This window comes from Pseudophryne corroboree, chromosome 11 (assembly GCF_028390025.1).
Source record: "Pseudophryne corroboree isolate aPseCor3 chromosome 11, aPseCor3.hap2, whole genome shotgun sequence".
NCBI classification, from domain to species: domain Eukaryota; kingdom Metazoa; phylum Chordata; class Amphibia; order Anura; family Myobatrachidae; genus Pseudophryne; species Pseudophryne corroboree.
This window is the reverse complement of record NC_086454.1, coordinates 55,622,944-55,641,154: the sequence shown is the minus strand read 5'-3', so window position 1 is coordinate 55,641,154 and position 18,211 is coordinate 55,622,944. Positions and strand designations below refer to the sequence as shown.

Below are 18,211 nucleotides of genomic sequence, written 5' to 3'. Positions count from 1 at the left end.
GAGAACGTTGCAGTAGTTGAGGCGTGAGATGACCAGTGAGTGGATGATAAGTTTAGTTGCACAATGGGAGAGAAATGGCCTGATGCGAGCAATGTTGCTTAGCTGGAACCGACAGGATTGTGCCAGAGCTTGGATGTGGGTTGCAAAGTAGAGGGAGGAGTCAAAGAGTGACGCACAAGCAGCAGAGTTGGGGAACGAGGAAGATGATGGTGTTGTCAACAGTAATAGAGATATTGGTAGGGGGTGTTACTCTGGCTGGGGGAAAGATAATGAGTTCAGTTTTATCCATGTTGAGCTTCAGAGAACGGAGAGGCAGCTAGAAACCTGAGAGAGAACAGAGGGGGACAGATCAGGGGGTAAATTTACTAAGATGAGAGTTCTATTTAAGATGGGATGTTACCCATAGCAACCAATCAGATTCCAGGTATCATCTTCTAGAAGGTGCTAGATAAATGAGAGGTAGAATCTGATTGGTTGCTATGGACAACATCCCATCTTAAATAGAACTTCCATCTTAGTAAATTTACCCCCAGGAGAGGAGGTGGCATGATAAAAGCAAATATTTATCTGGACACATCTAGGACCTGCTGCACAACACCCTACCCACCTCCCCTGCAAACAGCAAACCCCCTTGGCCCCACAGAAATCAGATAGAAAATAAACTAAAAGGGGGAGGGGATTGAGATGATTATGATGTGTGGCGGTGGTGGTTAGTAACTGAGATGACAAAACAGTAAGATACAGAGGGGACAAAGATGAAAGAGACACAAGAGAAAAGAGACAAAGCTAATTACTCCTTTGTAAAGATACAGTATATGCTTAGGTAAAACCGGTTTCAATTCTTCTACAGAGTGTTCCAATTAATTACTGCTTTGTAAGGATTTATGCTTAAGTAGAAACATTGGGGTTGATTCAGACCTGATGGCTGGGCTGCTAAATGTGTTGTCCTGCGATAAGATAGTCACCGCCCAAGCGGAGTGTATATTTGCCCGTGCAAGTGTACGATCGCATGTGTACGCCATGCTAAAAAAATCCCTCAGTCAATGGACAGCTGAAAATCTGTTTGCACCTCACTCACCAGTGAATGTTTTTACCAGTGTGTGCAGTCTGTGTGTAGCCCAGGACTTACTCCTACAGTGCGATGAGAACAGGCTGATCCAGTCCTGAGCTGACGTCACACACCCTCCCTGAAAACGCTCGGGAATGCCTGCTTTTCCCTGACACTCCCTGAAAACGGTCAGTTACCACCACCAAGCGGCCTCTTCCTGTCAATCAGCCTGTGAATGGCTGTGCGATTGAAATTTTGGCACCAGCCTGTCGCTGTTCGGCGATGCCTGTTGATGTTTGGCAATGCGCGTGCACATCTACAATCAGTTTCACAGACATGCGGGGGGATGCCCAGCACAGGGCTAGTCCGCCCCGCATGTCAGGCCCTCCCCTCCCCCTCCCTACCCCTGCACAGGTACAAAAGCATTGCATGGTGGCAATGCTTTTGTACCTGAGGAGTACCTCCCTACCAGTGCATCTCCTGCACGCTGACAGGTAGCTACTCGTCGCTTCCTGGGTCGCAGCGGCTGAGTGTGACGTCACGGAGCCGCCATGGCCCACCCCCCGCACGGTCCAGGCATGCCTGCATTGCCCAGACGGCAATACCCTTGGACTAATACTGTTGGGGGTTCTTCTATACTCTTACCAACTCATACCACCAGAACCTTCCCTTACATTCTCTACATTTCTCCCTGTGTGGCCAGATAAGCCCAACAGGCCATCGGGCCAGATAGCTAATCCGGCCCTGAACGCCACCTAACCCTCATATTCTGCCACCCTGATACTTATTTTAGTGTCAGGTCAGCAGAAATGTTTATATACTGTATACTTGCCCTACATTGTTATGAACTGCTAATCCAGGTACACACTGAGACAACATCGGCCCGATATGATGTTTCCGTCTGAATTGGAATGACATATCGGGCATATTGTTCAATGTGTATGCCCCATATGCTGTGCCCGCAGTTTGCATGTGACAATGCCAGGTTGGCTGTGCTGCATGGCCAACTGGGTGATATGCGACCTTGTGTATACTAATGAAGGACAGAACAGTGATCTTTCCATCCTTTATTAGATCATTTTGTTGTGTACCCAGGGTCCAATACGGAGGCCCATCATTCCGACATATCGACTTGGTACACATCGCCTAGTGTGTAACCAGCTTAAGCTGCTGTTTTCTTGTTTTGCTCATTTGTTTATGTACTTTATTAGGTGCTGTAAAACACTTGTGGCACGATAATAATAACGAGGATAATAATAATCATGAAAGGGGGGGATAAGGCTGGAGGATCAAAGGTGCCTTGAGGTTAAATAGACACAGAAGCATGTAAGGCCAGAGACTGAGACACGGGTGGCATGAGGCTGGAGAGACATAAAAGCACTTTACATATTTAAGTAACATTACTATAACGTGATCATTGACTGCAGAGAAGGCGCATAACTAGTAAGGAGAAAAGGGCTGGAACCTTTGTGATAGAATATGGGCCCTCATTCCGAGTTGTTCGCTCGTTAGTTATTTTCGCAAAGGAGCGATTAGTCGCAAACTGCGCATGCGCAATGTTCGCAGTGCGTCTGCGCCAAGTAAATTTGCAAAAAAGTTTGATATTTTACTCACGGCTTAATGAGGAAATTTCTTCGTTCTGGTGATCGGAGTGAGATTTGACAGGAAGTGGGTGTTTCTGGGCGGAAACTGGCCATTTTATGGGTGTGTGCGAAAAAACGCTGCCGTTTCTGGGAAAAACGCGGGAGTGTCTGGAGAAACGGGGGAGTGTCTGGGCGAACGCTGGGTGTGTTTGTGACGTCAAACCAGGAACGAAACTGACTGAACTGATCGCAGTGTAGGAGTAAGTCTGGAGCTACTCAGAAACTGCAATTAAATTTCTTTTCGCAATTCTGCTAATCTTTCGTTCGCAATTCTGCTAAGCTAAGATTCACTCCCAGAGGGCGGTGGCTTAGCGTGTGCAATGCTGCGAAAAGTAGATAGCGAGCAAACAACTCGGAATGAGGGCCATGGTCCATATACATAAGTTGTAGCCATGAGCTGATAAAGAGCAGCTGACCTCCACCCACTATAACAGTACTTCTTTCCAACCTGCATGTCAGGTGGCTTACTGACAATCAGAATAAACAATCTAAAATATATTGCTTAAAATGCTTTCTGTTTCTATTTAAGGTTTACGAAAAAGTTGCTTATTGGCTCACAAACTTAGGTGAGTACAGAACTGATACAATATCAATATTTTTTTTATTTAGAAGCCAGAACTGTTTTTAAAAATTGTTTATTAACTAGCAGAGCAGTATTTCCTATTGCTCTGAGCAGCAATATATAATCCAACACTGCTGGGGATTCCAAGGCAGGCGGTAAATCGAATGCACATACTATCGCTAGCATGGAAGGGGATGCGGTCAATATGCCGCCGGCCGGAATCCCGGCGGTCGAAATACCGACGCCGGAATCCCGACCGCCACAATCCCGACCGCCACAATCCCGACATATTCTCCCTCCGTGGGTGTCCACGACACCCATAGAGGGAGAATATAATAGTGTGCTGAGCGTAGAGTGGCGAGCGAAGCGAGCCCGCAAGGGGCTGCGTTCCGCTAGCCACCCCTGTCGGGATTGTGTGGTCGGGATTCCGGCGTCGGTATTTCGACCGCCGGGATTCCGTCCGGTGGCATTTAGTACTGATCCCCATGGAAGAGCAGCAGCCAGCAGCTTCTTACTTAAGAGACACCTGGCTGCTGCTCCTCCATATCAGTGTTACACTGTGAGTGTGGTGCTTGGCTGTGATGTTCCAACCCGGTATCACACTCTCAGCCTAACAACCTCCTATCTGCTAATGTATGAGCTAGGTTTGCAGTTCCCAAGTGTTGGAACGTGTTGTGTGCCTTCAGAGTTTCTGTTGATCCTGCCTGCACCAGGTTCCAGTCTTTCCCTTGACAGGCCTGCCTACAGAGACTAATAACCTCAGATCAATTAAAGCATTTCTGAAATAAGATGCCTAGTCAAAACATTCCAGTGTTCATGATCGACCCAACATCATCTACATCTCCAAACCCATACACCAAATCTGCTCTATTGTTTTTTTGTCAATGCCATGGTTTACCTTTGAAGAAAATATTCGGTCATACATGCTTATTCTATTTACAGATAAAGAAATTATGTTATCATATGGTATGTTCTTATGACATTAAGGGTGGTATTCAAATGATATATCACGACCAATCCCCTTTCTAAAGTGATCCCCGTTATTGTGCATATCGCGCCCATTGGAATCGGTGTGAAGGGTTGTGTGCCTCGCTACCCCAGGGGTAGCAAGCTGAAATGATGATACCAGGTAGCAAGCTGAAATGATGATACCATGCCCCCGAGGGCAGAAACAGAACGGATGTGGAAGGGGGTGAAAAGAATTGAATACCACCCTAAGTCTCTACTGAGGCATTAAGTATTATGAGGAATCGAATACAGTATCGCCACCCTGTATAGGACTATGAGTATAAAATTGTAAATTCTATGTGACTATATACAATTGCATGAAGGCGTTGTTCAACTTTGCTGTCTGTGAGGAGACCTGTCCTAGTGATGTAGGAGACAGAAATGTGACAATGGAATGTGCACTAATGATGTGTTCACTTTATAGAGCACCCGAGAACCGACTCTGAGTGGGAAAACAGTTTTGCTTTGAAAATGTTCCTCTTCCAGTTTGTCAACTTAAATAGCTCAATATTTTACATTGCCTTCTTCCTCGGCAGGTGAGATTCACAACATAAATTGTATTGTTATTTATTGTGGACACTATATTTGTTGAAAACTTAAGTCTAAAATGTAGTATTTCATAATCTAAAAAAAGAAAATCAAAAACATTTCAACCATACAACGTACTGTACTATGAGCCCGATTCAGTAAAGATTGCAAATTCTGCAAAGTAGCAGAACTTCCAATCCTTGTGATAGCATGCTGGGGGCCGCTATTGCAAGGCAAGGCCACCCAGCATGCTGACCGCCACATCCCCTCTTGATAATACAGAAATTGTGATCATACCGCAGTTTCTGCTTGATAGCAGAAATTAGGGTTGCCGGCCCACCGCCATCTTTCTGATCGCAGCCACCGTGATCACGCCTACACCACGCCCCCCATTTTGATGACGCCTCCCCCATTTGCTTGCCTCCGCCCCTGCAACACTCCATCTCCACCTAGGAAACGGAGCGTTCCCGCCCCACGAACGCCTCTGCCTGATTGACAGGCAGAAGCGTTCACATTTTCTGCGGGTGCCCGCAGAAAATGCGGGCGCAAGTGCAGGATGCACCCTGCGCATGCGCCCACATCCTTTTTGTAATTTTTGCGGTTGGATCGCCTATTGAGATCCAATCTGAATCAGCCTCTATATGTAGTATTCCATGCGGTAGATTCAATTACCCCCAGGGCTGAGTCATGTAGTCTGTTCCTGCAGATAAAGTGTCTATCTTATTCAGCACTCAACACACGGCTAACTGAATCAGCTCCTAAGGGGCATATTTATTTATCAAATTTTGGGATATATTTTAGACTTTCAAGAGAACAATGGAAGTGTTGCCCATAGCAACCAACCAGGTTCTAGCGATCATCTATCTAATACGCTATACAAAATTATATCTAGAATGTGATTGCCTGGATAATTCATCTACAAGTTCTATGAAGTAGACTTCAAGGGTAACATGGAGTAGGAAACTCAATCTACATCATATCATATTTGCCTAAAATACTGTAGTTAGTAGGGGAAGTCAAGTCTAGAGAAGGTGAAAACATCTGGAGATATTGTCGGTTCCATGTCTGCAGCCAAGTTACTGTATCATCAACTCAGAAGTAAGAGGGGTTAAGGTACATTTACTATGGAATATATGGGGGGGGGGACTTTACCTCTTACTAGGGTGGTTGACCTGTGCTGACCTGGGAGGTCCTGTGCCCTGTACTTAAACCATAGTGTCAGGGACCCAACAGATGAGGTCACGGTTGGTGGGCCCATATTTGGGCTAAAAATTATGCTAAGCAACTCAATTTTGCTCTATGTTAGACTGCAGAGTTTTATATTATTATTATTATTATTGTTATTATTATTATTATTGCAGGGGAGGTATGGCATGGTGACTGTAAATATATCTTCCTAGTCAGAATTGTTCATTGGGCCTACACCTTCCTCAGATGACAAAATAACGTATGTAGACAAGATGTACATGGAATCATTTAGGAAGAAAAAGCAGGGGGTGCATATAAACGACAACATTACATGTGTGTGACCCTTGTTTATTTACACTGAAATGCTAAATTATTGGCAAAATATAGAAGTGAGACGGGACAAAGAATTCTCTTTTGTTCTGTTCAAATGATTTGCTGTACACGTGCTATATATCAGCCACATTCCTGACCACATAGGAACTGCTTGCTGTTCAGGAATCGCATTTAGGGCCTAATTTACGATGTGTTCGCATGCTGAAGCTCTTCTGTAGTGTGCACACATGCAGAAGTCCCACCGCGCAGACAGACAGAGGCTTTGCAGGGTGGGAGGGGGCATTGACTCAACATTTTTGAGGCGGCGTTGGGGGGCCGCGGCCCGTACAACGCTGGTGTGTCTGGACCATTTGCGGGGCGGGACGCGGCGGCCGCTGCAATCCTAAACATGCCGGTTAGCCGCCTGCCTTCGCAACTAGGCTGCGCAGGTAGAGGGCTACCCTTAACATGCGTGCGTTTCGCTGCTAAGCAAACGTTCGCATGTTAGCAGGGGGAGGAGGGCCCAGCGTGCAGATCAGGCTTGCCCTGTGCTGGACGTCCCCCCACATGCTAGTGTAAAGGGTTGTAGTTGCACAACTACAACCCATGCTGAATTAGGCCCTTAGAGCTTAATTCATGTTTGGAAGGAATAGCACACTTCAAGAAAGCAGCTGTGTCATTTAGAGTCATTAGAATGAATAGCTCCGCTGCTTCAATTAGCTTACAGCAAATTACCACAACTAATTGAATTCCCCCATCACTCTGAGTTTGAATTGTGAATTTGTACGTTATTTTGCACATATTGAACTGGAGATAAATTTACATGTTTTTTTTCCCACAGGTTTGCAGGGAGGCCCGGTAAATATAACCGACTATTCCAAAGATGGAGGTTGGAAGAGGTAAAATGAGAAAACATATCTACATATTCATTTTTATCTTTACTAATATATTCGATGCACTAAATACTGTATTTTCTTGTAGACCAGTGGTTCCCAACCTTTTTGGTATTGTGGTACAACAGCCAACACAAATGGCAGCCAAATTATTTTGTTTCATTTCTTGTTAGTATAATTTAATAGATAAAACTATTTATTAATAGGCATATGTTTTGGAACCAAAGTGCCCATTTTTGCTTGGGCCCACCAGAACACGAGGCCCACCACTGGATTTTCCAGTAGTCCTTTACAAAACCTTGTATGTCATCCCCCTTCTGTCAAAGAAAAGAAAAGTTACCCCGTGTTTCAAAAATGAGAAGCTCCTTTTTTTTCTTAGTTAAGATTAAAAACTGAATCTGTCCGAACCTTGCACAATTTGCTTCGGCGCAAATAGCGGATCATTTTGCTTGCATCCTTATGGGCACCAAGTAGAAACATGCAAGGTTTTCCTCCCCATACAACTCATATTGTGTTAATGTTAGAAGAACTTTGAGGCTAACTGAATCCCCCGTTCAAAGATTTAATTGATCAAATTAAAAATCAATTTAATATTAGTGCTAATGGTAAACTAAAACAATAATTAAAGCTACCAAAATCCTTAGAGGACTTTGTTTTGTCATGTACAAATTCAAACAAGCTGATTTACTATACTGTATATACTTTGTTTAAAGTAGATTTGTATTTTTGACACCACATTATTCTGGCAATAGCTTAATAGAAGCATCTTGGATGTTTCAGTACCCAGCTCTTTCCATTATTTACAGTGGTGCCGAGAAGGGGGGGTGAGGGTACAAAACCCAAGCCCAGGTCTGATGGACAGGGCCCCCTACCCCATACCTCAGCCCAGCTGCAGTGTGGCCAGGGAGGCACCTAAAATATATATTTTTTTTCCTAAGGGTGCAAAACCACGCCTCCTGTGATTAGGCCACACCCCCGGAAAAGTACCTTGGCTCAGCCAGGCTCTCTCTTGTCCTGATTATTTAACTTGGTCTATGGTTTCTTATCATTCCTTCCTCACATTATAACACAGCCAATGGCCCTCATTCCGAGTTGTTCGCTCGGTATTTTTCATCGCATCGCAGTGAAAATCCGCTTAGTACGCATGCGCAATGTTCGCACTGCGACTGCGCCAAGTAACTTTACTATGAAGAAAGTATTTTTACTCACGGCTTTTTCTTCGCTCCGGCGAACGTAATGTGATTGACAGGAAATGGGTGTTACTGGGCGGAAACACGGCGTTTCAGGGGCGTGCGGCTGAAAACGCTACCGTTTCCGGAAAAAACGCAGGAGTGGCCGGGGAAACGGTGGGAGTGCCTGGGCGAACGCTGGGTGTGTTTGTGACGTCAACCAGGAACGACAAGCACTGAAATGATCGCACAGGCAGAGTAAGTCTGGAGCTACTCTGAAACTGCTAAGTAGTTAGTAATCGCAATATTGCGAATACATCGGTCGCAATTTTAAGAAGCTAAGATTCACTCCCAGTAGGCGGCGGCTTAGCGTGTGTAACTCTGCTAAATTCGCCTTGCGACCGATCAACTCGGAATGAGGGCCAATGTCTCATTCAGTGCTCATCTTTACTCTTGGTGCATGAACATGTATGAAACTGACATTTAGGACTATTTAAAAAGGAAGCGATTAGCGGCATAAAAACATTGCCAGTTTTCACTTTCCTTTTAACTCTGTATTTATATTTTTGGGTGTCCCCTATCAGACCTAAAGGCAGGAACATTTTAATGCTAGAGTCTACTGCGCATGTGTAAGGTGCAGTTGCCATGTTCCCGGGAACATCTCCAGTGCGCATGCGCAAATCACGGTAGCCATTTTCCAAGTGATTTGTGTCCGCACTGCAGCGTCGCCGCAGGATTCCGGATGGGTAAGTACAATATATGGGTACAGGGTGTGCGTTGTGGCCTCCCTGGGACCCAGGGGTCTGTGTGCACCACACACACTGCACCTATTATAGAAACGCCTATACCTAAAGCAATGTCCCGTCGAGGAGATAAAGGAGCCCGGTGACATCTTTCATATTTGGAAAAGGCAGCATATGTCCTGTGTGCATGCGCCTACCAACCAAAAGGGACATGGGGCGCAATGCATTATGGGGGAGATCCGGATGAGAATGGTCTCTTCTTGCTTATCTCCCTGGACGGTGCACATAACACCATCCTGAGATGCCATTTGTCGCTTCCCTAATTTTGTGAAATACAGTTTGTGCACAGCCCTTATTGAAACCTAAGGAGTTGCAGCACTGTTCTTAGACAACTAGATGGTACAGAAATCAGTGATTTCTCCACACTTTTCATTTGTCTAAATAGCAGGGCGCTAACTAGGTGTGTGCGAAGGGGGCCTCGCACACAGCGCAGTCTCCATGTGGGCGGAACTGGCCGCTGCCGTGATCTGTAAGTTCCTGCTGCAATTTACAGTATAATAGCAGCTTCAGTTCCCGACCGCTATCCGAGCTCCGGCACCTCTCTCCCACTGGTCACCTCTCCTGCTCCCGGCCTGCTGTTACAGATATACTGTATGCGTGACGGACCAGGTGCAATCATGTAACCACTTTGAAGCCCCAGTGTGTGCGCTATCCACCCGACTCCGGACACCACTTATCACTGGTAAAGTGCATGCTGCCGATGCCATCCTGTGCTCCCTGCCAGCAATACCCTGCACTCTGCCGCCGCGCAGTACTGCATTCCACCGCCCGCCCCTCCTGTCACATTTTAAACGCTGCCATCACACTCGACCTGGGGGTAAATTTACTAAGATGGGAGTTCTATTTAATATGGGATGTTGCCTATAGCAACCAATCAGATTCCAGGTATTATCTTCTAGAAGGTGCTAGATACGTCAGCTCAGGACTGGATCAGCCTGTTCTCATCGCACTGTAGGAGTAAGTCCTGGGCTACACACAGACTGCACACACTGGTAAAAACATTCACTGGTGAGTGAGGTGCAAACAGATTTTCAGCTGTCCATTGACTGAGGGATTTTTTTAGCATGGCGTACACATGCGATCGTACACTTGCACGGGCAAATATACACTCCGCTTGGGCGGTGACTATCTTATCGCAGGACAACACATTTAGCAGCCCAGCCATCAGGTCTGAATCAACCCCAATGTTTCTACTTAAGCATAAATCCTTACAAAGCAGTAATTAATTGGAACACTCTGTAGAAGAATTGAAACCGGTTTTACCTAAGCATATACTGTATCTTTACAAAGGAGTAATTAGCTTTGTCTCTTTTCTCTTGTGTCTCTTTCATCTTTGTCCCCTCTGTATCTTACTGTTTTGTCATCTCAGTTACTAACCACCACCGCCACACATCATAATCATCTCAATCCCCTCCCCCTTTTAGTTTATTTTCTATCTGATTTCTGTGGGGCCAAGGGGGTTTGCTGTTTGCAGGGGAGGTGGGTAGGGTGTTGTGCAGCAGGTCCTAGATGTGTCCAGATAAATATTTGCTTTTATCATGCCACCTCCTCTCCTGGGGGTAAATTTACTAAGATGGAAGTTCTATTTAAGATGGGATGTTGTCCATAGCAACCAATCAGATTCTACCTCTCATTTATCTAGCACCTTCTAGAAGATGATACCTGGAATCTGATTGGTTGCTATGGGCAACATCCCATCTTAAATAGAACTCCCATCTTGGTAAATTTACCCCCTGGAGTCTACCTTCGGCTTCCTGCTGCTCCAGACCACCATTATCATTCTTGTCCACATTGTCATTATACCTACCCCAACCCTTAGCCCGCCCGCTGCCCCCCTTCCCCTGGGTCTGCAAGGACAGCTGTGGTGCAGTGTTAATATTACCTTATTTGTGATTATATACAGTAATTATGTTGCCAAATAGTTCCACTTATTGGGCCCCCAGCACTCCTTTCCACCATAAGTTGCTGCATTCTCCTTGTGTAAGAGGGTTGGCGGTGCGGTGTAGTGCCTGCTGCCGTGCAGGGGTAGACTCACTACTTACCAGGCGCCGCACTCTCTCACCTTCAGGTACCGGAACCTTCAACGGACCTGGAAATCTTCAGTTGGACCCGGGCACAATGACCTAGGGGGAAGGAGATCGCTGAGTGCCGTTCCTTCTAACTGTGGACCGAAACGCCCTCCGAAACAGAAAATACAGTTTTCGGGCTAGGTGAAGGTAATCCTGGGCACACGGCCTCAGAGCCTGAATTTCACCTATCGGTACTCTCGCACCAGGTGTAAATTCAACCTTGCACCTGCGTGCAAGGTTCACCGTTTGCCCTGAAGGAAGGGAGACAGATAGGGACAAACACACATCAAAGGACACACGGACAGAGGTGTTACTCACCGTCACAAGTCTTGTACTCCGATCTTCTCCACTTACAGGTCCCTGCAAGGAGGTAAAGAGAAAACAGCAGTGCAGGGCCAAGAACTACCCTAGTGTGCGTCCGCTACACTAGCAACATGAACAGAGCTCTCAAACTAGCTTGTGTGGGTGGTGCAACACAAACTATGCACAAACTTTAAAACAAACACTTTGCCCTGCACGGTAACAACACGCATAATAATATCAGAATAAAAGATTAAACGGTGCTGTTCCTTTAAATCCCTACCTGCTCTCTGAGGGGGAGGGGGGGGGGGGTACAGCCTACCCACCTCCTGTACACTTCCTTATATGGGGCTCAGGCCAAACGGGCCTGCCTACCTATACACCTCAGGAATCACTTATTTACTGGTCCTAGCGTCCCTAATCACGCACAGGCCAGAGGCCTGACATTACCCTTGGTCCTAGCGCCCGCCTAACTTGGTGCCCATTGCGTGACCTGGGTCTAATGCCCAGGGTCACCTCATAACCCTAAGCGGCCGTAAAGGAGCTAGGGCCTAATGCCCTCTAATGCCCCACAGGCCTATTGCCTCATATTGACCCTCGGGCCTAATGCCCGCCTGCCTAGTGCCACAGGCCTGTGGCCTGACTATTCCTACGGGCCTAGTGCCCAAACTGTGCTCCCAGGCCTAGCACCTGCCTAATAGGGCCACGGGCCTACTGCCCAGTTAATAGGGCCACGGGCCAGGAGCCCGACTATATGTGGCCACGGGCCGAGAGGGCCCGACTATTTGCCCACAGGCTGGGAGGGCCTAACTGTACCCATGGGCCTAATCCACGAACACCCGGTGGTCTAGGGAGGAGACGGAGTAACAGGGGCCCCTGAAAAGGGCCTACCTGACCCGGTGGGAGAGGCACCAGGGGGGAGCTTCATCAGCTCTTTTTCTTCCCACCCCTGGTGGCCTCTCTGCGTTCAGCCACCGCTGGACATTTTCTTCCCAGAGCCTGGCATCTTCAAGCCTCTTCCGCGGCCACCGGAGTTCTTCCCGCCGTGTCTTCTCTTCAGCGCCGCTCGGCTCTTCGCCGCTCTTCAGTGCGGCCTCCCGTCTTCTCCTCCTGGCAGTGTCTTCACCACTCTTTCACCTGGTCTTCTTGTTCGGCTCCCGCCCGGCGTCTGATGTCAGACGCCGGGGCCTATGATGCGGCAAGTGCCGATTGGCTTCCTGTGATTGCCCGGCGCCGGATTTCAAATCCCACGGGCGGCGCTTCCCATTGGCGGCTAAAATGGCACCAAGTTTAAAGCACCGCTGCCGTGGCACTGCCCGATGCCGCTGTAAGTCTGGTGCAGGGAACCAATACACTGTCCATGCACCGGACACCCGCAGCTGCTGCACACTGACAGGCGCTGGGGACAGACAAGCTGCACCAGCGCTGTCCACAGCTGTATTAGTTCTGATGTACCCTGGGACACAGGGCACATCTCTACACCTGTACCCCGGAGTCTTTCAGTATTATGAATACTATATTGTTTATTGCTAATATTAGAGTCGCGTTGCTCTTAATAATAAACAGATAAAATTGAATGTCCGAGGTGTTGTGATTGGTCTGACTAATATTAGTAATAAACAGTATATTATTCATAATACACAAAGACTGTCTTATTAGATCATTATTTTTATTACAAGACACCACAACCCTACTTATATTCACTGATGGTGAATATTGGTATCTGGACTCCAGGTCGACAGCAAAAAGGTCGACATACCTTAGGTCGACACCAATTGGTCGACACACCTTAGGTCGGCATGGACAAAAGGTCGACATTGACAAAAGGTCGACAGGAACAAGGTCGACATGGGAAAAGGTCGACATGAGTTTTTCAGGATTTTTTCATACTTAACGATCCACGTGGACTACGATTGGAACGGTAATCTGTGCCGAGTGAAGCGGTAGCGGAGCGAAGGCACCATGCCCGAAGCATGGCGAGCGAAGCAGTGCACTAATTGGGGTTCCCGGTCACTCTATGAAGAAAACAACACAAAAAAACCATAAAAAACTCATGTTGACCTTTTTCCATGTCGACCTTGTTCCTGTCGACATTTTGTCCATGTCGACCTAAGGTGTGTCGACAAATTGGTGTCGACCTAAGGTGTGTCAACCTTTTTGCTGTCGACCCTCAGTCCCACACTCGTGAATATTAGGGGAAGCACTCCAGCATACAATTTACCATTACACTCTCTGTAGGAGACTGGACAGCTCTAGCCCTGTGCAGATCCAGATTGCATAAACCCACCCCTGTAGTGCAAGACCCAACACTGGCCCTCATTCCGAGTTGTTCGCTCGCAAGCTGCTTTTAGCAGTATTGCACACGCTAAGCCGCCGCCTACTGGGAGTGAATCTTAGCTTCTTAAAATTGCGAACGAAAGATTTGCAATATTGCGAAAAGACATCTCTGTGCAGTTTCTGAGTAGCTCCAGACTTACTCTGCCAGTGCGATCAGTTCAGTGCTTGTCGTTCCTGGTTTGACGTCACAAACACACCCAGCATTCGCCCAGACACTCCTCCGTTTCTCCAGCCACTCCCGCGTTTTTCCCAGAAACGGTAGCGTTTTTTCCCACACGCCCATAAAACAGCCTGTTTCCGCCCAGAAACACCCACTTCCTGTCAATCACATTACAATCACCAGAACGATGAAAAAGCTGTGAGTAAAATTCCTAACTGCATAGCAAATTTACTTGGCGCAGTCGCAGTGCGGACATTGCGCATGCGCACTAAGCGGAAAATCGCTGCGATGCGAAGAAATTTACCGAGCGAACAACTCGGAATGACCACCACTATTTCCCTATCTACTGCCTTATCTTATTGCCTGTTACCCAGCCCCACCATCGGAAGAGACGTCGGAAAGTGTTTTTTTTGGTTTGTTTTTTGTTTTTTCTTGGGGGGGGGGGGGGGGGGGGGGGGGGCTGATGCTCTTACTTGCACAGGGCACCAAAATGTCTAGTTATGGCACTGCTAAATAGTGTCAAACAAAATGGAAAGCTTTAACCAGCAAAAATGCTACAGTATATATATAATGTATATATCCTGAAAATTCAAGAAATGGTTACCAGGAATCAGTAATATTAATATTTCTCCTGAGAATGCAAATACAGTATTTGCTGTCTTCGTCATAGTACGCAGACAGAACCCTTTCTTGTTATTCACCTGAGGCCACCCATTTAGTTGAATCAGTACTCGCCCAGTCAGGATCTAACTAGTGATGAGCGGGTTCGGTTCCTCGGAATCCGAACCCCCCCGAACTTCAGCCTTTTTACACGGGTCCGAGGCAGGTTCGAACCTTCCCGCCTTGCTCGGCAGGGCCGGTTCAAGGGCGCTCTGCGCCCCGGGCAGGAAATGGGGCGTGACCTAATACAGGGGGCGTGGTCAATTACGCCCCCTGTACATTAAAAGCGCCGCTTGAATGCTGAGCGGTGCGCGATGACGTCATCGCGCACCGCACAGCAAAAGGTCCTCTCCACGAAGGGAAACTAGACGCTATGAGTCTAGTTCCCTTCGTAGAGAGGACCTTTGCTGTGCGGTGCGCGATGACGTCATCGCGCACCGCTCAGCAAAGTTACTCTCCAGGAAGGGAAACTAGACGCATAGCGTCTAGTTCCCTTCAGGAGGCGGACGGGGACGGGGATGGGGACGGGGACAGCAGCGGAGGCGGACAGGGACACAGCGGGCAGCAGTGGCGGATCTTGCCACGGTGCGGCGCCCTCCGGATGGCGCCAGCGCCCTCCGGAAGGCGGCGCCTCGGGCAAAAGTCCTGCTTGCCCGTGGCAAGATCCGCCACTGTTGCTCGGCTAACCCGAGCTCGCCCGAACGTCATCATCCCGCTGTCGGATTCTCGCGAGGCTCGGATTCTATCGCGAGACTCGGATTCTATATAAGGAGCCGCGCGTCGCCGCCATTTCTCTAACGTCCTAAGTGGATGCTGGGGACTCCGTAAGGACCATGGGGAATAGCGGCTCCGCAGGAGACTGGGCACAAAAGTAAAGCTTTAGAACTACCTGGTGTGCACTGGCTCCTCCCCCTATGACCCTCCTCCAAGCCTCAGTTAAGATTTTGTGCCCGAACGAGAAGGGTGCACACTAGGTGGCTCTCCTGAGCTGCTTAGTGAAAAGTTTAGTTTTAGGTTTTTTATTTTCAGTGAGACCTGCTGGCAACAGGCTCACTGCATCGAGGGACTAAGGGGAGAAGAAGCGAACTCACCTGCGTGCAGAGTGGATTGGGCTTCTTAGGCTACTGGACATTAGCTCCAGAGGGACGATCACAGGCCCAGCCATGGATGGGTCCCAGAGCCGCGCCGCCGGCCCCCTTACAGAGCCAGAAGACAGAAGAGGTCCGGAAAATCGTCGGCAGAAGACGTCCGGTCTTCAACAAGGTAGCGCACAGCACTGCAGCTGTGCGCCATTGCTCCTCAGCACACTTCACACTCCGGTCACTGAGGGTGCAGGGCGCTGGGGGGGGGGGGCGCCCTGAGACGCAATAATAAACACCTTGGATGGCAAAAAATGCATCACATATAGCTCCTGGGCTATATGGATGCATTTAACCCCTGCCAGAATACATAGAAAAACGGGAGATAAGGCCGCCGATAAGGGGGCGGAGCCTATCTCCTCAGCACACTGGCGCCATTTTCCCTCACAGCTCCGTTGGAGGGAAGCTCCCTGGCTCTCCCCTGCAGTCACTACACTACAGAAAGGGTTAAAAAAGAGAGGGGGGGCACTAATTACGCGCAGTATTAAAGATACAGCAGCTATAAGGGGAAAAACACTTATATAAGGTTATCCCTGTATATATATAGCGCTCTGGTGTGTGCTGGCAAACTCTCCCTCTGTCTCCCCAAAGGGCTAGTGGGGTCCTGTCCTCTATCAGAGCATTCCCTGTGTGTGTGCTGTATGTCGGTACGTTTGTGTCGACATGTATGAGGAGAAAAATGATGTGGAGACGGAGCAGATTGCCTGTAATAGTGATGTCACCCCCTAGGGGGTCGACACCTGAGTGGATGAACTGTTGGAAGGAATTACGTGACAGTGTCAGCTCTGTATAAAAGACAGTGGTTGACATGAGACAGCCGGCTACTCAGCTTGTGCCTGTCCAGACGTCTCATAGGCCGTCAGGGGCTCTAAAGCGCCCGTTACCTCAGATGGCAGATATAGACGCCGACACGGATACTGACTCCAGTGTCGACGGTGAAGAGACAAATGTGACTTCCAGTAGGGCCACACGTTACATGATGGAGGCAATGAAAAATGTTTTACACATTTCTGATAATACGAGTACCACCAAAAAGGGGTATTATGTTCGGTGAGGAAAAACTACCTGTAGTTTTCCTGAATCTGAGAAATTAAATGAGGTGTGTGATGATGCGTGGGTTTCCCCCGATAACAACTGATAATTTCTAAAATGTTATTGGCATTATATCCTTTCCCGCCAGAGGTTAGGGTGCGTTGGGAAACACCCCCTAGGGTGGATAAAGCGCTCACACGCTTGTAAGGGCTCTACCCTCTCCTGAGATGGCCGCAATTAAGGATCCTGCTGATAGAAAGCAGGAGGTTATCCTAAAATGTATTTACACACATACTGGTGTTATACTGCGACCAGCAATCGCCTCAGCCTGGATGTGCAGTGCTGGGTTGGCGTGGTCGGATTCCCTGACTGAAAATATTGATACCCTAGATAGGGACAGTATATTTTTGCCTATAGAGCATTTAAAAGATGCATTTCTATATATGCGTGATGCACAGCGGAATATTTGCCGACTGGCATCAAGTCTAAGTGCGTTGTCCATTTCTACCAGTAGAGGGTTATGGACACGACAGTGGTCAGGTGATGCGGATTTCAAACGGCATTTGGAAGCAACATGAGAAGACGCCGTATTATCAGGCGCAGTCTTTTCGTGGACAAGGGGGCAAAAGGTTCCTCATTTCTGCCCCGTGACAGAGGGAGAGGAAAAAGGCTGCAGAAATCAGCCAGTTCCCAGGAACAGAAACCCTCTCCCGCCTCTGCCAAGCCCTCAGTATGACGCTGGGGCTTTACAAGCAGAATCAGGCACGGTGGGGGGCCCGTCTCAATGAATTTCAGCGCGCAGTGGGCTCGCAAGTAGACCCCTGGATCCTTCAGGTGATATCTCAGGGGTACAAATTGGAATTCGAGACGTCTCCCCCTCGCCGTTTCCTAAAGTCGGCTTTACCGATGTCTCCTTCTGACAGGGAGACAGTTTTGGAAGCCATTCACAAGCTGTATTCCCAGCAGGTGATAATCAAGGTACCCCTCCTGCAACAGGGAACGGGGTATTATTCCACACTGTTGTGGTACCGAAGCCGGACGGCTCGGTGAGACCGATTCTAAATCTAAAATCTTTGAACACTTACAGACAGAGGTTCAAATTCAAGATTGAGTCACTCAGAGCAGTGATTGCGAACCTGGAAGAAGGGGACTACATGATGTCTCGGGACATCGAGGATGCTTACCTTCATGTCCAAATTTACCCTTCTCACCAAGGGTACCTCAGGTTTATGATACAGAACTGTCACTATCAGTTCAGACGCTGCCGTATGGATGGTCCACGGCACCCCGGGTCTTTACCAAGGTAATGGCCGAAATGATGATATTCCTTCGAAGGAAGGGAATTTTAGTTATCCCTTAC

The 18,211-nt window shown here is 48.0% G+C and overlaps 1 protein-coding gene across 5 annotated transcripts in view; it reads left to right on the top strand.

Moving 5' to 3' along the window:
- The window catches only part of ANO3 (anoctamin 3), a 1,051,220-nt gene that overhangs the window by 962,825 nt on the left and 70,184 nt on the right, over positions 1-18,211 (top strand). For all 5 annotated transcript variants that reach the window (XM_063944334.1, XM_063944333.1, XM_063944335.1 and 2 more), the window contains 3 exons: positions 3,221-3,257; positions 4,686-4,797; positions 7,131-7,188. In XM_063944334.1, coding sequence (XP_063800404.1) covers positions 3,221-3,257; positions 4,686-4,797; positions 7,131-7,188 — 207 coding nt within the window. The remainder of the gene's footprint in view (positions 1-3,220; positions 3,258-4,685; positions 4,798-7,130; positions 7,189-18,211) is intronic.